Below are 18,965 nucleotides of genomic sequence, written 5' to 3' on the forward strand. Positions count from 1 at the left end.
CACACACACACTCTCAGGTACTGTAAGCTCCCTCTCACACAACGATTGCAATTTACAAGATAGCATCTTATTTGGTTTTCTTTCATTATTGATCATGTCAGCAATTGACTACTTTAATCAATTTGTCTTCTCTCAGGTGCCATTGACTCTAATAGTTGTGTAACACTGGTAGTGTGTTTACGTACAGTTTGTATAAACAGTACTGCATCCTCTATTGGTGTGTCCACTAGTGTGCAGGGCCATCTGAAGACTCAGATATTTCCTCCTATTGGGAAACAACAATCCTTCCCCCAAGCTGCACCGTGGCTCTGAGAGGGGCTGGGCAGGTGTTCAAACATTGTCCTTGACCTCAGATCTGTTGGGCCCAGCAGCAGTGGGGCTAGAGGGGCCCTCAGTCCAGCCTGATCCAGTCCCTGAAACGTGACCATGCTGGGGCGGCGTGATCTTCTAACCCTGGCCCCTGTAGGATGTGAGAGGAGCACTTGGAGGGGGTCATCCACACACACACACACACACACACACTTGCGCACCGACACATGGACAAATGCACACACGTGTGCGCATACACACACGCACGGTGTGTTATTTATTTCCCATCTCGCTCTTTTCAGAGAAAGGTCTGTTTGTGTTTCCACTGTATAAGCAGGGTCCGTCCCTCTATTTGGACAAGTGGTGTTAGTGGAGATGGTGATCTGAGCTGTTCCACAGAGTCCCATTGGGGGGCACTGGCAGAAAAAAATAAAACAAGTGTCTCTGATATCCCTGTTGTGGTCTCCTGCACTCCTCCACATCTGCTTCAGCTCAGCATCCTGCAGAAACCCAGCTGCTCTAGCTATCTCACCATAACAGAGCTGGAGAGAGGCTCTCTCTCTAGTCTAACCACTATGTTGTTGGTGATGAAATGTATTACAGGGTAAGTCAAACTACTGGTCTTTCTCACATCGTAAAGCACACAGTCTATGGCCCCCTCTATCCTCTCTATCCTCTCTCTCTCTCTCTCTCTCTTCTTCTCTAGTCCGCCAGTCCTCATTAATTCACTGTTCCTCCATCCTCTCTCCCTCTCATCCCATCTCTGCGAGTCCATCTAAAGTTCCATCACATCACCTCTACCTAATCTTATCTACTTCTCATCTCTCTCTCTCTTCATCTCGCTCTCCAAAGCATCCATCCAACAAGCCAACTCGAAAGACATTAAGACTCTCAAATTATATCATCTCACAGCATTCCAATCTCTCATGGACGACTACTTTCATCACATCGCTCTCTCTCTCTCTCAATCTCATCTCATATCCATCTTCTCTTCCTTACTCCCTCCCTCTCTCTCTCTCTTCCTCAGTCTATTTTTGTCTGTTCCCTCTCTCCTTCCCTTCCTTCACCTCCCTCATCGTTTCTCTTTCTCTCTCTCTTATTCCCAGTCTATTTTTGTCTTCCTCTCCTTCCCTTCCTTCCCTCCCTCCCTCTCTTCTCTTTCTCTCCCCTCTCTCTCTCTCTCGCTATCTCTCTCACTTTCTCTCTCTCTCCCTCCCTTTCCCTCTCTCTCCCTCCCTTTCCCTCTCTCTCCCTCCCTCTCTCCTCTGTGGGCATTGTTGTTGCGATGGTTATTGAGTTCCATGCTACCTGCACGCAATTTATTAGGTTTCCGAGCAGCACAGAGGCTGGTGTCCTTGTCCTCTGCGTAATGTCTCATGCCGCATATACACTCCTTAAGTGAAACAAATGCCTGCTGACACAGATTGGGTCTTGTGGAATGCAGGAGGTGGTGGAAACACAGCACCACCACAGCAGCCATCCAATAGATAACCAGTGAGAAGCAGCTCTCCCACACGAACTCACACTCAAACAGGGCCTGATGATAACCATAGGATGTGTGTTAGGACTCCTATTATACCATGGCTACACAAAACCACACGACACAAATGGATCCACCAGGGGTAGGGCGTCCTCAGTTACGACAGACAAAACCTGCAAATACCGACGTTTCATTCTGACAATAGAAATCTAGCTATCGTTGGAGAGGTTAGCCCTGAAAGTGGGGGTATGTTTGAGTTAAATTGTGTCACTGTCTATAGCCTTAGAGTGGGCGGGAGAGTGCCTCGCTGTCTCTCAGTGTGTCCGACCACAGCAGTGTAACACACATTAGCCTGCCTCTGACTCCTCTGTCCGCCGCACACACACAAAAACACACAAACGGGCCAAAATACACTTTACCACTATGCACGCACATTAACATTCGCTCAGACACTGTCCTTGAAGCAGCATGGTGAGCAAACTAGCTAGGTGTTGTGAGGTGAGAGGATGGAGTGCTGACAGTTTCTGCCTCCCTCTGGTTGACATCATCATTGTCCTGACAATAGCTGTCAGCCGGACTCTTGTCTTCCAGTGTCCCTGCTCTGCTCGAGGTCTGCTGGCTATTACAGTTACTATGACGGTCCGACTGGCTTCACACAGATCTACTGTACTCTAGTCCCAGAACCACACAGCCTACTCTACTCACGCGTAGCGTCTCTGAGACACAGCGCCCGTGCTCTCTCTCTCTCTCTCATTTACTCTCAGTCACGCTCTCGCTCTCCCTGTCTCTCTCTCCCTCTTTCTGAGTTCATCAGAGTCTGGGAATTACTTTGCAAGTTGCTCTGTTAAAGCGACGCTGTGCATAGTTTGCATCAGAGGAGGCTGGTGGGAGGAGTTATAGGAGGACGGGCTTCTTGTAATGGCTGGACTGGCATAAGTGGACCGGTATCAAACACATCGAGCATATGGAAACCACATGTTRGACTCCGTTCCATTAATTCCACTGCAGCCATTACAATGGGCCCGTCCTCCCATAGCTCCTCCCACCAGCATTCACTGGTTTGTATACATATCGGTGTTGTTGTTTGTTGCATTAGTATTGCCATGGGTCTTCAAGCGACACTACAGTAACTAACCGTGCAGGCATCAAGCTTACCGGGAGCTCACTGCTTAGCGGTGTGAATTACCTGTGGGTTTAGTGCGCAGTAAACAACTTATCTGACAGAAAACAGCCTATATGGCATCGGCATTAGTCAGACACATTTGTTCTATTGTTCTATAATGTCAGTCTCGTCCAAAACAGAGTTTTGTACGTGAGTTTATGACTTACTTGAGGGTTGGGTTTTGATTTCGACAATGCTCACTTGCCCGTTAACACGGGATACACAGCTGAGGTGATTGCACTCTGTCCAATCCTACCACAGAATACAGACAGTGAAACAGACCTGCCCATCAGCACAGCGCATCTGACTCTGTTTACGTAAGGCAACACGTCGCACCTTTTTTCCATTCAACCCCCTCAGCAAAAACATCCACATTTATTACAGTTTTCTTGAGTTAGCTTAGATTCATTCAGACTATTTTGAGGAAGTAACACTGGCTTTGTTCCTATGGTGTCTCATGGGGGACAAACAGCAGTAAATGCCACATTGAACCACACCCCCAAGACCGACATCTTTTTTTCTTAGTGAGCAACAGAGAAACATGGAATTGGTACGTTCAGTTTCTCTTTAAAGTCTCCTTAATTACTGTCTCCTCTTAGCAGATATTCTGCCGTGCAGCAGTACAGTGGCTCACAAGGGACACAAGTCGAGTTTGTTTGAGCTTAGTGAAGATGAAAAGACATGCTTTGTGTGGTTTGTCTTTCCTTAGAGAAGTACCCTGCTGTGTACACTTCCTAAAATGTGCACTAACCTTTATCTGTCAACAAAATTTGAATGAGCCTACTGCTAATGTGTGTTTGTGTACATTCTGTATGTGTGTGTGTGTGTACGTTCTGTGTGTGTGTGCGTGCATGTGTGAGTATCATATAGTATGTGAGTGTGTTGGGGGAGGGGAAGGGTGGGAGGTATATGCATGGGGTGTATAATCCTTATTGTGGACAGAATTCTGATTCTGTGCTGGGATGTTGCAAAGGAGAGTGCTGTAACAAAATAAATAGCCTAACCCTAATTTCAGCTTCCCACTAAATCCTTTAACAAGGAACCTTGACGTGACGGGGCTTTTACACAATCAAAAAGTCTTCTGGATGTCAGGGAACAGCACATTCTCATTCTTCTAGCTCTATAACCTCCAACTGTGTGTGTGTGTGTGTGTGTGTGTGTGTGTGTGTGTGTGTGTGTGTGTGTGTGTGTGTGTGTGTGTGTGTGTGTGTGTGTGTGTGTGTGNTGTGTGTGTGTGTGTGTGTGTGTGTGTGTGTGTGTGTGTGTGTGTGTGTGTGTGTGTGTGTGTGTGTGTTTGTCAGGGAGAACGAGAAAGAGAGAGCAGGTGGTCTCAAACTCTTCTTCATACCATGGCCAGTGTATAGTGTATCATGTGCAGAAAAATGTTCAGTCTTTAAAGGCTTTCAACAGTAGCGGATTGAACCAGCCTGACTGGACCATGTATCCTGAGGGTACCCAGTTAGCACATAACGTTCTGAAAACCATATGTTTCTTAGAGCTTGGTGAGAGTGTAGTTGTCCTGTGGTTATTTTGCATAAAACCTTCCCACAATTTTCTGGGAATGGTGCAGGATAGTTGCTTGGCTTTGGAACATTCTCAGTACATTTAAGGAACTTGACAAATAAAAAATGTCTTGGTATTTCAAACATGGTTACATTTCATTTATATTTTGGTAATGTTCTTTGAACGTTCTCCAACTGGTTTGAGATTGGGAATGTTCTCAAATTGTTGAGAAAACTTTAAGAAACAATGTTCTTCTGTGAGAATTTCAGAACTTCAGCATAACGTTTCCTTAAAATGCTTTCATTTTTTTCTCAGAACGTTCATTCTCCATCCATTCTCAGAACGTTAAGAAAACGTTCCCTAAAAACAAAAACAAAAAACTTTAGCCAAGCAACTATCCTGCACCATTCCTAGAAAGTGACACACAAACACAGAGAGAGAGAGAGAAGATTATACGTTTGAATCTCAGTGATGCTGTGTCGCAATAAAAAATAAACGTGTTTGCATGATTAATGCCTAAGGAAATGAATTTCCATGTGTCCTATCTGTGCTTGGAGTAAAAAAAAGTTAACCCAAGATAAGATAGCAGTGTTATTAAAAGTCTTATTGAAACATTCAGTGAACTGAAAGTTTCAAATAACCCATCATTCCCGTCTCCAGAGCGTTAATAAAACCTTGCAGGAAACCTTCAAGGATCCAGAGTTAAACATTCTCAGAACCTCCCTGCAACCTAAAAAGAAATGTTCCTAGAACAGGTGAAATTTTCACTTATCTCAGAACGTTTAAAAAACGTTCTGTTTTACCGGTCTGAAAACGTATGGCTTCGTTCCCACAACCAATGTGAAACCAAAAACATACTTTCCCACAACTCCCAAGGAACCAAATGCTCTAGCTGGGTACATTCCCCTGCTTTTGGACTTGAAATCCCCTGCCTTTAATCCATTGACACTGACATGATGAACCCACTCACTGTTGATCTCTCTTCTCTGCCCTCACTTTCACTGACTATTACAGAAGCTGTCAGTCACTACAATATCTCCCAACTTTGATCCCGAGTGGAGGTGTTCACCTTGATAAACCTTTCTGTAGAGTAAACTCCCCCATCCCCGCTCTGATACTACAGGTGGTACGGCCCGAGACCTCCTTTACATCTCATTACTCCACAGTGGCTCACCGAGGGAAAGAAGTTATTAGGAACGGTGCCAAGAAGAGATAAGGAATGGAATGGCGTTTTGCTGTTCACATGCCAGTACCCACATGCACACACGTATAAAGTCATAATGCAGGCTCACACACACTCACACAGGTGCACGCACACACAGGCATTAGCATACGCACACACACGCACACACTGCCTTTCTAGACCTAGGACTAATAGGTTTGATATACCTTCCAACCCACCATCCTAAGTACCCTGTACCACTCTCTTAAGTTTCCAGAGTCCCACTRCCACCTCCCTCCTCAGTTTCCTCTGTCTCTGCTCTACCCAATTAGTCTTGCTGTGTGCTGTCATATTGGCCCGGCTCCTGTGTTCTCCCGCACTGTTCCTTTGTGGGGCCGACTGACTCTTCTTCAGAGAGGCGTTATTGCCTGGGTTAGGATTACAAAAGAGCTGGCCCATGGATTTATGGTGGTTGATTATGGTCCAGGTCTGTGGCCGTGGCGAATGAGAGCGAGAGACAGGAAGGGGGAAGAGAGTGAGAAAGAGCAAGAGAGATAGAGAGAGGGGTCAGAGAGAGATAAACATGGAAGGGTCACACAGCTGGACAAGCAGTCATTTAAAAGGGCTCAGGGAACATAACCTTGACTCCCGACATGTCATGTTGTTCCGTACTGAAGGGCATGGTGGAGGGTGTGTGTACTTGCATTTGTGTGTGTGTGTGTGTGTGTGTGTGTGTGTGTGTGTGTGTGTGGTGTGTGTGTGTGTGTGTGGTGTGTGGTGTGTGTTGTGTGTGTGTGTGTGTGTGTGTGTTGTGTGTGTGTGTGTGTGTGTGTTAGCCGAATCCAGATGTAGCCTGTGTCAGAGCCAACCCCATCACCCTTCCACACACATCCACACACACACACATCCACACACACACACACACAACATCCACACACATCACATCCACACACACATCACACACACACACACATCCACATCCACACACATCCACACCACACACACACACACACACACACACACACACACACACACACACACACACACACACACACACACACACACACACACACACACACACACACACACACAACACATCACACACAATCCACACACACATCCACATCCACACACACATCCACATCCACACCACACCCCACATCCACACACACCACACACCACAGCCATCCGTCCACCCCTCTGAACCCCTTTTGGTAGTGTTGCTCGGGCTTTTCCTGGATGTTATTGATGGTGTGTTAGTGGGTGGGCTGGTCTGTGACAGCTAGACGCTGGGGATCCATTTCTTTGGTGCTTGTAATAGGAGATAAATCAAGTCGGGAGAGAGTAGATATCCAGAGAATATGAGGAGGAAATCTTATCAATATTGTCCTTTGTACGGTTTATTTGCTCTCGGTTGAGATGGATTCCTAGATAATCTCATATATTATCTGTGATTGATGTTTAGTTGGGTGTTTGTGCTAGTGTTTGGAACTGTGATCATAAGAGCGTTCATTACCTTTGGAGTGCATTGGAAATMACTACAAATGGCAGTAACGGCCGGGCACCAGTGAAAAAAAGCTCACCTCCCCATGGTCTCTCGCAACACCTTATCCCCGTCATCAAATGATCAGACAATCTCAAATAAACAGAGAATTTAAAATAAGTGCTTTTCAGTAAAAGGCATTGGAATCCTAAATCACTGCTCTGCTGAAAATACAGGGACAGTGGGAGAACAATCACAGACCGCAAGCCATCAATTTCCCATTTGCAACTAGAGTGAGAAAAAAGATTTGTTTATGTATACCTTTGTTGTATTAATCAGATTTAGATTTTTCATTTGGGGAGTCATGAGGAGGAAAACACCAAATATGAGAAGGGAAGGGAGGAGGAGGGGATGAGTGAATATTTTACAAGGCTTCTCTTTCTTGTGACAAAGTCAATTAGAGGATGTGTCTTTCATATTTTCTTCTCCATATCCCTTTATTCCCCTGTTTAAAAGGTGGCAGATGAAAGGAGAATGGTTTTTATTGACACGCAGCCCCACCCCTGCCTGAACAAAACTCCCTTATTTAAATGGGGTCATCTTTGATTCACATGTCATGTAAATCAAAGCATTCCGACATTTATTCAAATAATATGGAGATTTGTAGCATGTACAATAGCACTGTTGAGGAGGCTGGGACACTTGAAAAGAAACTAAGGGGTGTCAGGTTCACACTCATTATTTTATCTAAAAATGTTATCGAAACACAAGTGACTTGTTCATGTACTTTCACCGAAATGCTGTACTCCAAACACAGGAGGTTGGTGGCGCCTTAATTGGGGAGGATGGGCTGATAGTAATYGCTGGAACAGAATAGGTGGAATGTTAATCCAACACATCAAACACATGATTTCCAGGTGTTTGATACCATTCCATACACTCCATTCCAGACATTATTATGAGCTGTCCTCCTTTCACCAGCCTCCTGTGACTCCAAAATACCCTAGTCCAAATAATGGAGTCCAAATTCCACTTTCCTGAACATCAATCACTTCTTTACTAACCAGATCAGATCTTAAAATCAATTAACAATCTAGACAATCTGATTAACAAACCACATCTGGTTCACTCTGTGTGTCTGTTTCAGGCTAAAGGCCATGTTGCCCGTACGCAGAGACTTTCTCTCTCTCTCTCTCTCTCTCGGCTCTCTCTCTCTCTCTCTCTCTCTCTCTCTCTCTCGCTCTCTTTCTCTGGGATAGGTATACAAGCCTCTTTGTAGAGGAACGCCACCTTTGATGTCATGTAGTGTGCGTCCTGTCTTCCGCTGCGGTGTCATGGGTTTAGGCAGATCAAAGTGGAGTCTGTTCGTATATGCTGTGTTTTTGTTTGTTTACCTTGTTTTTTTCTCTCTCTCTCCGTTGTTCAGTAATGGGGGATTGTTGTTTGTTCTGTAGTTCTGGGTTGGTGAGGAAGCAGAGAACGACATGTCAGAGTTGTATTATGCTGTTTTATTCCCATCACTTTCCACACGTTCTATGCTAATATTGAGGCTGGAATTGAATGAAACCCACACACTTGTCATTCTAAAAGCTGGAAGCATATTTATGTGATTGGAGTCTACCTAGTTAGTACGGGTGGTAATAAAACAATGATGTGGTTTTCTTTGACCAGAGGAAAAGAGCTGCTGCGTTATTTACAACAATTCAGGTTGTATTGTGTGGAGCCCTGAGACTCAGCGGTGCTGTAGGTCTGTTAGAGAGTAGAGAGAAGCAAGATGCAGCGTGAAGAGTGAAGAGCGACGTCGAAGGCACCCGGGACTTTGCTTAACCTCCTGCCTGTCTAGAGTTTACACTATTGTTTGACCTAGACAGTCGCTTTTAGACTCTCACGTGGAGGCACTGAAGTAACACAGGCTATTTTTGCCTCATTTTCAACAGATTAGCTACGGTATATTGAATAAGTGAAAGAGGGAAACCGTTACGCTCTCAGTGAGGTCTGAGGAATGTGGGGATTTCAACAAGTCCATAGAGCTTACATGGCTCCCTTTGACAACTCTTCTCTTCTGGCAGCGCCACTTTGACCATACCTACAGAGAACATTTCTTTGGGAGTAACACTTTACTTGACACGCAGTGTCATAGCACGTTATGACACGGTCATAACCGTGTCATAATATGTCATAACAACTCACAGAACTTGTCATGGACACTCTTACTGACAGTTGTGGCTGCTTTGCGTGATGTATTGTTGTCTCTACCTTCTTGCCCCATGTTGTGTTGCTACCATGTTGTTGTCATGTTGTGTTGCTACCATGCTGTGTTGTCATGTGTTGCTGCCTTGCTATGTTGTTGTCTTAGGTCTCTCTTTATGTAGTGTTGTGTTGTCTCTCTTGTCATGATGTGTGTTTTGTCCTATATTTATATCATATATTTTGTTATTTTTAAAATGTTTAATCCCAGCCCCCGTCCCATAACYCTGACCCATATATTTACACCTGTTGTGTCATATCGCGTTATTTTATGACTGGTTATGACACCTACATAAGAGTGCCAAAACCCACATTTATTGAAATGTGTTTTTTCTTAAGTCCTTTGTTGTTGTTGTAATGAAATCTTTACAGTCATGTTTTTTTTTAAATAATATTTTAAATAACTTGTAGAAAATACACTGTGTCACTTTACTTGGACTAAGAAAATATACTTCATGACACTGTCAAGAAGCATCATGACCATCATAATCATATAAGCCAGATAGACCTATCACATACATGCCCTTATATCAGTCATCAGTCAAAAAGATGGTGTCTTGTCCTGCTGCTAAATATGCTCCTGCATACATCCCAATCATCCGAAACAGAGCATTGAGGTAGGTGCATGTCTGACATCAATGTGTGCACAATTACAATGATAATTGAATATGGTCAATTTCAGAACATTTTTAAATAACATAAACATACTGTTGACAAGTAGGCTATGGTGTAATGGAATGGTTTGCCTTGTGTGGTAGGGTTGTGGGTTTTGACACTCTTATGTAGGTGTCATAACAGCCATAAAATAACACAATATATGTCACYACAGGTCTAAATATGTCATGACAGTGTTATGACATATTATGACCGTGTCATAACGGGTTATGATGCTGTGTGTTAAGTAAAGTGTTACCCAATTTTGTATTATGTTATAATTTGGAGGGGGCAAATTACACATACATTAATCGTTTACTGTTGATCATATACAAATTAAAAAAATGTATTTAACCTTTATTTAAATAGGCAAGTCAGTTAAGAACAAATTCTTATTTTATAATGACGGCCTACCCCGGCCAAACCCTCCCCTAACCCGGACGACACTGGGCCAATTGTGCGCTGCCCTGTGGGACTCCCGATTACAGCCGGTTGTGATACAGCCCGGGATCGAACCAGGGTCTGTAGTGATGCCTCTAGCAGTGAGATGCAGTGCCTTAGACCGCTGCGCCACTCGGAAGCAATATTTGACCATTGATCATCATCAAAACACATATACTGAGTGTACAAAACAATAGGAACACCTGCTCTTTCCATGACATAGACTGACCAGGTGAATCCAGGTGAATGCTATGATCCCTTATTGATGTCACCTGTTAAAACCACTTCAATCAGAGCAGTTGAAGGGTAGGAGATTGGTTAAAGAAGGATTTTTATGCCTTGAGACAATTGAGACATGGATTGTGTGTGTGCCATTCAGAGGGTGAATGGGCAAGACAAACGATTGAAGTGCCTTTGAACGGGGTATGGTATTAGGTACCAGGCGCACCGGTTTGAGTGTGTCGAGAACTGCAAAGCTGCTGGGTTTTTCACGCTCAACAGTTTCCCCGTGTGTATCAAGAATGGTCCACCACCCAAAGGACATCCAGAAAACGTTTTTGTATTAATTTTTTTATTACCCTTTTTTCTCCTCAAATTCCTGTTATCCAATTGGTAGTTACAGTCTTGTCCTATCGCTGCAACTCCCATACGGACTCTGGAGAGGCGAGGGTCAAGAGCCATGCGTCCCCTGAAATACTACCCTGCCAAGCCGCACTGCCTGCTTAACCCGGAAGGCAGTCGCACTAATGTGTCGGAAGAAACACTGTCCAACTGGCGACCGTGTCAGTGTGGATGCGCTAGAGCACGATGGGACAAGGACATCCCGGCAGGCCAAACCCTCCCTAAACCGGACGACGCTGGGCCAATTGTGCATTGCCTCGTGGTCTCCCGGTCGCAGCCGGGGTGTGACACAGCCCGGGATCGAACCCGGTTCTGTAGTGACGCCTCAAGCACTGTAGTGCCTTAGACCGCAGCGCCACTCGGGAGGCCCTATCCAGCCAACTTGACAGTGGGAAGCATTGGTATCAACATGGGCCAGCATCCCTGTAGAACGCTTTCGACACCTTGTAGAGTCCATGCCCTGATGAATTGAGGCTGTTTTGAGGGGAAAAGTGGGTGAAACTTAATATTAGGAAGGTGTTCCTAATGTTTTGTACACTCAGGGCATGCCGCACTGAACAGAAATATAAATGCAACATGCAACAATTATAGTTTTTTTACTGAGTTACAGTTTATATAAGGAAATTAGTCAATTTAAATAAATGAATTAGTCCCTAATCACTAACAGGGATGTAAACACATTTGTGCACAAAAATTCTGGAATCTTTTATTTCAACACATGAAACATGGGACCAACACTTTACATGTTGCGTATATATTTTTATTCAGTATATTTCCCAGACACTCCTGGACTAAAAAGCTCTACTCCATTGAGAATGCTTTTAGTCCTGGACTAGGCTTAATCTGTGTCTGAGAAACCGGCCCATGAAGTACAGCCTTTGGACTTGTTTTTAACTCTTCTTCTCCCCGCCCCTCCCCCCTACAGGAGGAGCAGAACCGAGGAAAGCCCAACTGGGAGCACCTCAATGAGGACCTGCATGTCCTGATCACGGTGGAGGACGCTCAGAACCGCGCTGAGATCAAGCTGAAGAGGGCCGTGGAGGAGGTCAACAAACTACTGGTGCCTGCGGTGAGTCAGTGGCCCCGTGTCACTTCCTGTTGCCGAGGGCCAGTGATGCATGGCTCAGAAGAAAGCTCTCAGAAATGTCACCAATCAGATGTGTTTATTTAAAGAGCTGAAATTAATGTCATGTGTATTATTATATTGAGGAAGCAAATATCAAGTGGTAAAAATGGATTGGTTGTAGTTAACTCTAGATTGTATTTCTGTGCTAAAAGAGTCATGTGCAAGATGATGTGCCATAATGTGCGCGTGTGCATGCAAAAATGGTCATCACTCCTGCAGTGAAATTATGTATTAGCCAACAGCTTAATATTAGAATTTCGTTCAAATGAGCTGAGCGTTATAGAATCAGCACAAAAGCAATTACCCTTTAAAACGAATTACCGCTGATTGCACATTCAAGTAGTCAGCTTCTATGTCAGTGGCTAAAGCTATACCACTATATTTATATCCTCCAAAAAAAACATACAGCGGTTTCATTTATAGAGAAATCAATACCAAAGACGTTCATGTGTTTGTGTGTGCATGCACGGGGGCTTGCATGAGGGCGGGCGAGAGAGAGAGAGAGTGATGTTTTTGCTGATCATCCACATGTTCTCCCTTTCATTTCCTTGGTGTCACTTGATGAACAGGAAGTGAGAGTCTCCATCATAGTGAGAAAGGGGAAGTTTAGGAAGGAACCTGCAGGACGGTGTCATCATCTCAGTCTGCTGGAGGGACTATTTTCGTTTCTTAAAGCATGGCGACTTAATAAAGGTCAAATAAACCCAAAGGTCTAAGGGTTGAAATAGCACATGAGATTCACCACCGGTCTCTAGTTATGTGTGTGTGCGCAGTGTGTGTGCTGTGTGTGCACAGATTGAAATAACCTGCAGGAGGTGTGTGTGGTTGAGTCATCATCTGTGTTTCGTTTMCAGAGGGAATGAATGATGATGAAATAGTGTTGAAAGAGGATCGTGGGTGAATAAGTCATTCACTCTTGGAGGAATCTTTGTATCATATTACATGTGTCCTTCATTGATACATTGCACCCCACCATAGATGAAGGGCCATGCTGGATTTCCATGTGTAGCCTACAGTTAGCATGATGATCTCCGAGTTTTGCCCGGCCCAAGTCTCCCAACCCATCCCTTGATGATGTTTCTGGGAAGTCAAAAGTTGGTTCCTTGTCTGTGTCTGTCAGGAGTCTATTTGGGAGAACGTGACATTGGAGGGCCTCCGTAAGATKATGTGATTGGCTGGCTAGGTCCTATGGGGTCATAGGTGCTCTCTAGGTTATGCTGTCATACACAGACCCTGACAGGCTGCTAACACAGAAAGCATGACCAGTGTAGCTGGTCCTCATTGATCAAATTACCGCTCATAAATGAATGACGAACACAAGACGAGGAAGGTCAGGCATCTGAGGAACCTGGATGGGAGTCAAGGTAGGTGGGTGTGGGATTTTGTATTTACTGTACGTAGGTTTGAGCTGTAGATGTTAGTTGGAAGCAGGGCTGATTTGGGTGGGAATGACTCACTCACTGGCTAACGAGGAACAGATTAGGAAATGACGTGATCAGCATCCCATCACAGGGCCAAAGCAGTCACACGTACACACCCTGTTAATGGTAGATATAGGACTACTACTTCTATCAAATCAAATCAAATCAAATGTATTTATATAGCCCTTCTTACATCAGCTGATATCTTAAAGTGCTGTACAGACACTTCGGCCTAAAACCTCAAACAGCAAGCAATGCAGGTGTAGAAGCAGGTGTAGAAGCACACTATGAGAATTTTTATTTTTATTTTTTTGCTTGTCAATGAAAGTTTTCAAACCACAGAATTTAGGATGTTTGTTTCTCAAGAGCAGAAAGCCTTCAAGCGCTGTTGCAGGCGTTGCTGTGACAAGGATAAGCAAAATATTGACATTTGTTTGATGGCAAAAAAATGTAAAGACTGTGAAGTGATGAGGCATATCTGCTGCTTTGCCTTGGTACTGCAGAAATAAAGCTAGGGCTCCGCCAGCCTTATTAGCTAATAAAGGGATGTCACTCTCCCTTGGGCCTCAAGCTTCCACCAACAACAGACATTAATGTTCCGGCTATCAGAGTCGAGATACCAGCATCCTAAAGGTAAAACCACAGTAAAACAACAGTCTCTGTTGTCCCCACTGCCCGAAACCCACCACATAACAGTCACTCTCTCTTCCTTCCTCTTCCCTCCACCATCTCCTCTCTCCCCTTTTCCTCTCATTAGCCCCCCCCCCTTCCACACCGCTCCTCCCTTCTACATCTCCTCTCTCCCCACTCCCATCTCTCCCCTACACCCCCCATCTCAGAGTGGCAGTGTGATCTTACGGATAGGCCCTGCCGGGAGGCCGCGTGTGTGAGTGAAGGAGTGAACCAAACCCTGTGTGTATACAATCCATTAACGGACCAGCGTTATGCCTCCAGGGGGCTGTCGCAAACAAAGAAAAAATAAGAAAAGGGAGTTGTGATTTTTTTTCCCCACTGTTTGTTTTGTTTAAGATAACAGCCGGGAGCTTTCCTCTCCAACTCCTAAAGAGCCCTAAATTCCCGCAGAAATGTACATACAGATATGACGCGTCGGTTAGTTTCAATCTGCCAGTTCTGCTCCGTCGTCAGTTGGGCAGTGGAGTGACACGGGTTGCGTGGAGTGTTTTCTATCTCTAGGCATCCGCAGCATCTCTATCTCTAGAATGACATTAGCACCCTGTCTGAGTTGTACAGTTATATGGAATCGGGGGAGCTGTTCAGTTGTGGTTCACATTAGTACCTCCAGTTCAGACGCAGAATTGATCGCAGACACTCGATGAACGACATCCAGCTGCAAATAGCTTCAATTACATCCACCTACATAGCATCAGCATCACCTACATAGCTGCACATCACCACATAGCATCGCATCACCTACATAGCGATCGCATCACCTTACATTAGCATCGCATCACCTACATAGCAATCGCATCACCTACATAGCATCCATCACTACATAGCGACGCATCACCTACTAGCGAATCGCATCCCCTACATAGCGATCGCATCACCTACATAGCGATCGCATCACCTACATAGCATCGCATCACTACTACATCGCATCCCTACATAGCATCGCATCACCTACATAGCATCGCATCACCTACATAGCATCGCATACCTAATAGCAATCGCAATCACCTACATAGCATACGCATCACCTACATAGCATCGCATCACCTACATAGCAATCGATCACCTACATAGCAATCGCATCACCTACATAGCAATCGCATCCCTACATAGCATCGCATCACCTACATAGCAATCGCATCACCTACATAGCAATCGCAATCACCTACATAGCAATCGCATCACCTACATAGCAATCGCATCACACTACATAGCAATCGCATCACCTACATAGCAATCGCATCACACAAGCAATCACAACCTAATAGCAATCACATCACCCATCAGCATACGCATCACCCTACATAGCGATCACATCACCTACATAGCAATCGCATCACCCTACAATAGCAGATCTGCATCACCTACACAAGCAATCCATCCACCACATAGCGATACAGCATCACCTACATAGCAATCGATCCTACATAGCAACGCATCACCTACATAGCACGCATCACCTACATAGCGATCGCATAACCCCGTTAAGCACATATAAAGGACGCACCATAGCATCACCTACATAGCCACATCGCAATCAACCTACATAGCAATCGCATCACCTACATAGCAATCGCATCAGCCTACATAGCAATCGCATCACCTACATAGCATCGCATCCCCTACATAGCAATCGCAATCACCTACATAGCAATCGCACTCACACTACATAGCCAATCGCATCACTACATAGCATCACGATCACCTAACATAGCAATCGCATCACCTACATAGCAATCACATCACCTACATAGCAATCACATCACCTACATAGCAATCGCATCACCTACATAGCAATCGCATCACCTACATAGCAATCGCATCACCTACATAGCAATCACATCACCTACATAGCAATCACATCACCTACATAGCAATCACATCACCTACATAGCAATCACATCACCTACATAGCAATCGCATCACCTACTAAGAACCATAAAAACTGAAAATCTCTACGCTGAGAACATGATCCTAATCATTATCATCAGTGGTAGCAGTGCCTGTGTGCTTGCAGCGTTCAGTGACCAGCAACCGTGCCAAAAGCAATTATCATCACTGGCATTGTAGCATGAGTAAGACCACTCCCCTGTGTGACTATGCCGACTGTCTGGCTGTACTACTCCCTCTGCAATCGTCAGTTTGCCACTGAGCCATACAAAATGAAGGGGACATAATCATGTGTGTGTGTGTGTGTGTAAATGTGTGCGTGCACTCTAGCAGGAGTGTGCGTAACTCCCTGATTTACTCATCTGCAGGGGTGCAACTTTGGTTTTAGAAGTGGGGGGGACATTAAGATTATTATAAATATATATTTTTTTAATCCAGTCTGATAAACACTCCAAACAGCCTACCCGACGTTCAGAGGTGTCCGCATGGTCCTAAAGCACACTGTTGACTCATTTTGTATCACATTCCAATGATAAAACTGGGGCCGGGACAAAAATGCAATTTCAGAATGTGGAGGGGGACATGTCCCCCCCGTCCCCGGTGAAAGTTGAGCCTCTGCTCATCTGTAACAGATTGTTGCAAATAAGAAATTCCTGTAAAGTCTTAATGACTCAAATGATCTGTAATGAAAGAAACTCAGATCTAAATGTACTGTGCTCATAAAGTGTTTTCGGTAGTACATATGATTTATAGGTACTCTTAAGACTGTRCTCCAGCCGAAGAACGTGGTGGTAAGTCAGTCAGCTGATGTTAGCCTGTGAGACCCCTCTATCTGTCAACTTGTTGCATTAACCTTTACACCAGTGCTTCTCAATTATTTTCTGTTACGCCCCCCCCCAGGAAGAAGTAAACATTTCGCGCCCCCCCCAACTCTCCGCCGCTACTGTAAATAGTATCATTTGTCTATAAAAGTGTTATAGGTACACCTCTGCATAACATTGTATGCTTATTAACATTAAAGAAAACAAAAAAAGAAAGAAATATAGATCAACTTACAACAAAGAATAACTTTATTAACATTGTTTTTTAGTCTGTAACAGAAAAGACTTAAAGTGCATCACTTTGCCTGAAAAAATAAATAAAAATTCAAGCCTTATTTAAACTGTAAACATTTTTTGACCATTAGATACTGAAAAATAAAATAAAATATAATCAATAAATAATAATAAATTCAAATTGATCAGCAACATTAACTCAGGAGCACAATATATGAAACACTTTAACTTATAAAACAAAAATGAATAAAACAATTTGTGCTGATTTTTTTTATCAAAATGAGGAAGTCAGGATTAATGGCTACAATGAGAACGTTTTGCAAAGCGGGACGATTGTTGGCAATATTCGGCACGTTTTCGCTGAAAAAACTCAAGCGGCTTATCAGCGGGATTGGGGTGTAATGTCTTTAAGTGACGCCTTAATTTATTTGGCTTCATGCTGTCCGCTACCAACATTTTTAGACACAGTAAACATACCGGTCTTTCCTCGTCTCCCACCGTAGTCACAGTGAAGCCAAGCGCTACATACGCGTCGTCATATTTCCTCGTCTTAGCTTTCGTGAGACTTACGTTTGTCTCATTATCTCCGTCTTTCTTTTCATCCCTGTTAAATATTTTTCCATGGTGTCTCATAAGGGTTTGTTATCTGCACTTCATATCTCCTGCTCTGTGCTGTGTGCTCTTGTTCGGTGCAAAAAAAACCTACTCCCTGCTGCAAAAAAAAGCATGTTCCCCGGGGTCACACGCGCCCCCCTGGCATCGCTCCGAGCCCCCCCAGGGGGGCGCGCCCCACTATTTGAGAAGGACTGCTTTACACTGACCTTAACCATGTGAATCATCCCTGTCACATCCATGCGTTTAACCCTTAAACCTCCTCCCCTACACCAGCGTATCAAAAAGACTCACGTGTCAATTCTTAGTACAGTAAATAGGAAGACGTGCAACTTCAGCACTAGGCTGTGTGTGTGTATAATAAATATAAAGAAATAAGAAAAAAGTAGACATTAAAAGCACCCATGCCAACACCCATGCCAACACCCATGCCAACACCCATGCCAACAGCCACCTGACGTAATCAGTCCCTGCAGGAATTTGCATGTTTTTTGGTTGTGATAGTTGTGAGAATTTCTTTTTGATTTGCTGCAGCAATTCTGACCTTTTGCATGGCAATTAGTGAACATTGTGGACCCATTTACCATGAAATCTATGACGGGGGAGTGTAGCTTGATTGAACCATTTTATGCAGTAAAAGTGCGGTGATCGGTTTGAATTGCGAACCCTCTTTTTGAACGAGGTGGTCGAAAGTTTTATACAGTAATATTGCGGAGATTTGACTGTTTTTTATGCCGTAATAGTGCACTGATTCATAAAATTTTGCAAGCCCTCGCATAATATGCAAGAAATTGTTGATTTTGCACACAAAAAAATGTGAATGTCAAAATCCTGGAAGGACTTCGTAATGCTGTCACTGATAGCAGTGGAGGCTCTCTCTGCTGCCTGTCTCTACTCTGTGCCTCCCCAGTAGACAGTAGTAGCAGCAGTAGCAAACAGACTCAGAGCCTAAACGGCCGGCGCTGAGGGGACCAGCTTTAATTAAAGTCCTGTCTATCAGCAGGGCCTCGCAATGGCTCCTGGCCCCCACCACTCTGACAGACAGATGCAGGCTCTAATTGTCCGGGCTCAAAGATCAAGTGGAATTCAAATGGTGGAGGATTTGTATG

At 44.3% G+C, this 18,965-nt stretch overlaps 1 protein-coding gene across 1 annotated transcript in view; it reads left to right on the plus strand.

Moving 5' to 3' along the window:
• LOC111951696 (KH domain-containing RNA-binding protein QKI) overlaps positions 1 to 18,965 on the plus strand; it is a 100,383-nt gene that overhangs the window by 53,545 nt on the left and 27,873 nt on the right. Inside the window, 1 exon segment of the mRNA XM_070434822.1 lies at positions 11,988 to 12,131. Coding sequence (XP_070290923.1) covers positions 11,988 to 12,131 — 144 coding nt within the window.

This window comes from Salvelinus sp. IW2-2015, linkage group LG25, assembly GCF_002910315.2.
Source record: "Salvelinus sp. IW2-2015 linkage group LG25, ASM291031v2, whole genome shotgun sequence".
Taxonomy (NCBI): domain Eukaryota; kingdom Metazoa; phylum Chordata; class Actinopteri; order Salmoniformes; family Salmonidae; genus Salvelinus; species Salvelinus sp. IW2-2015.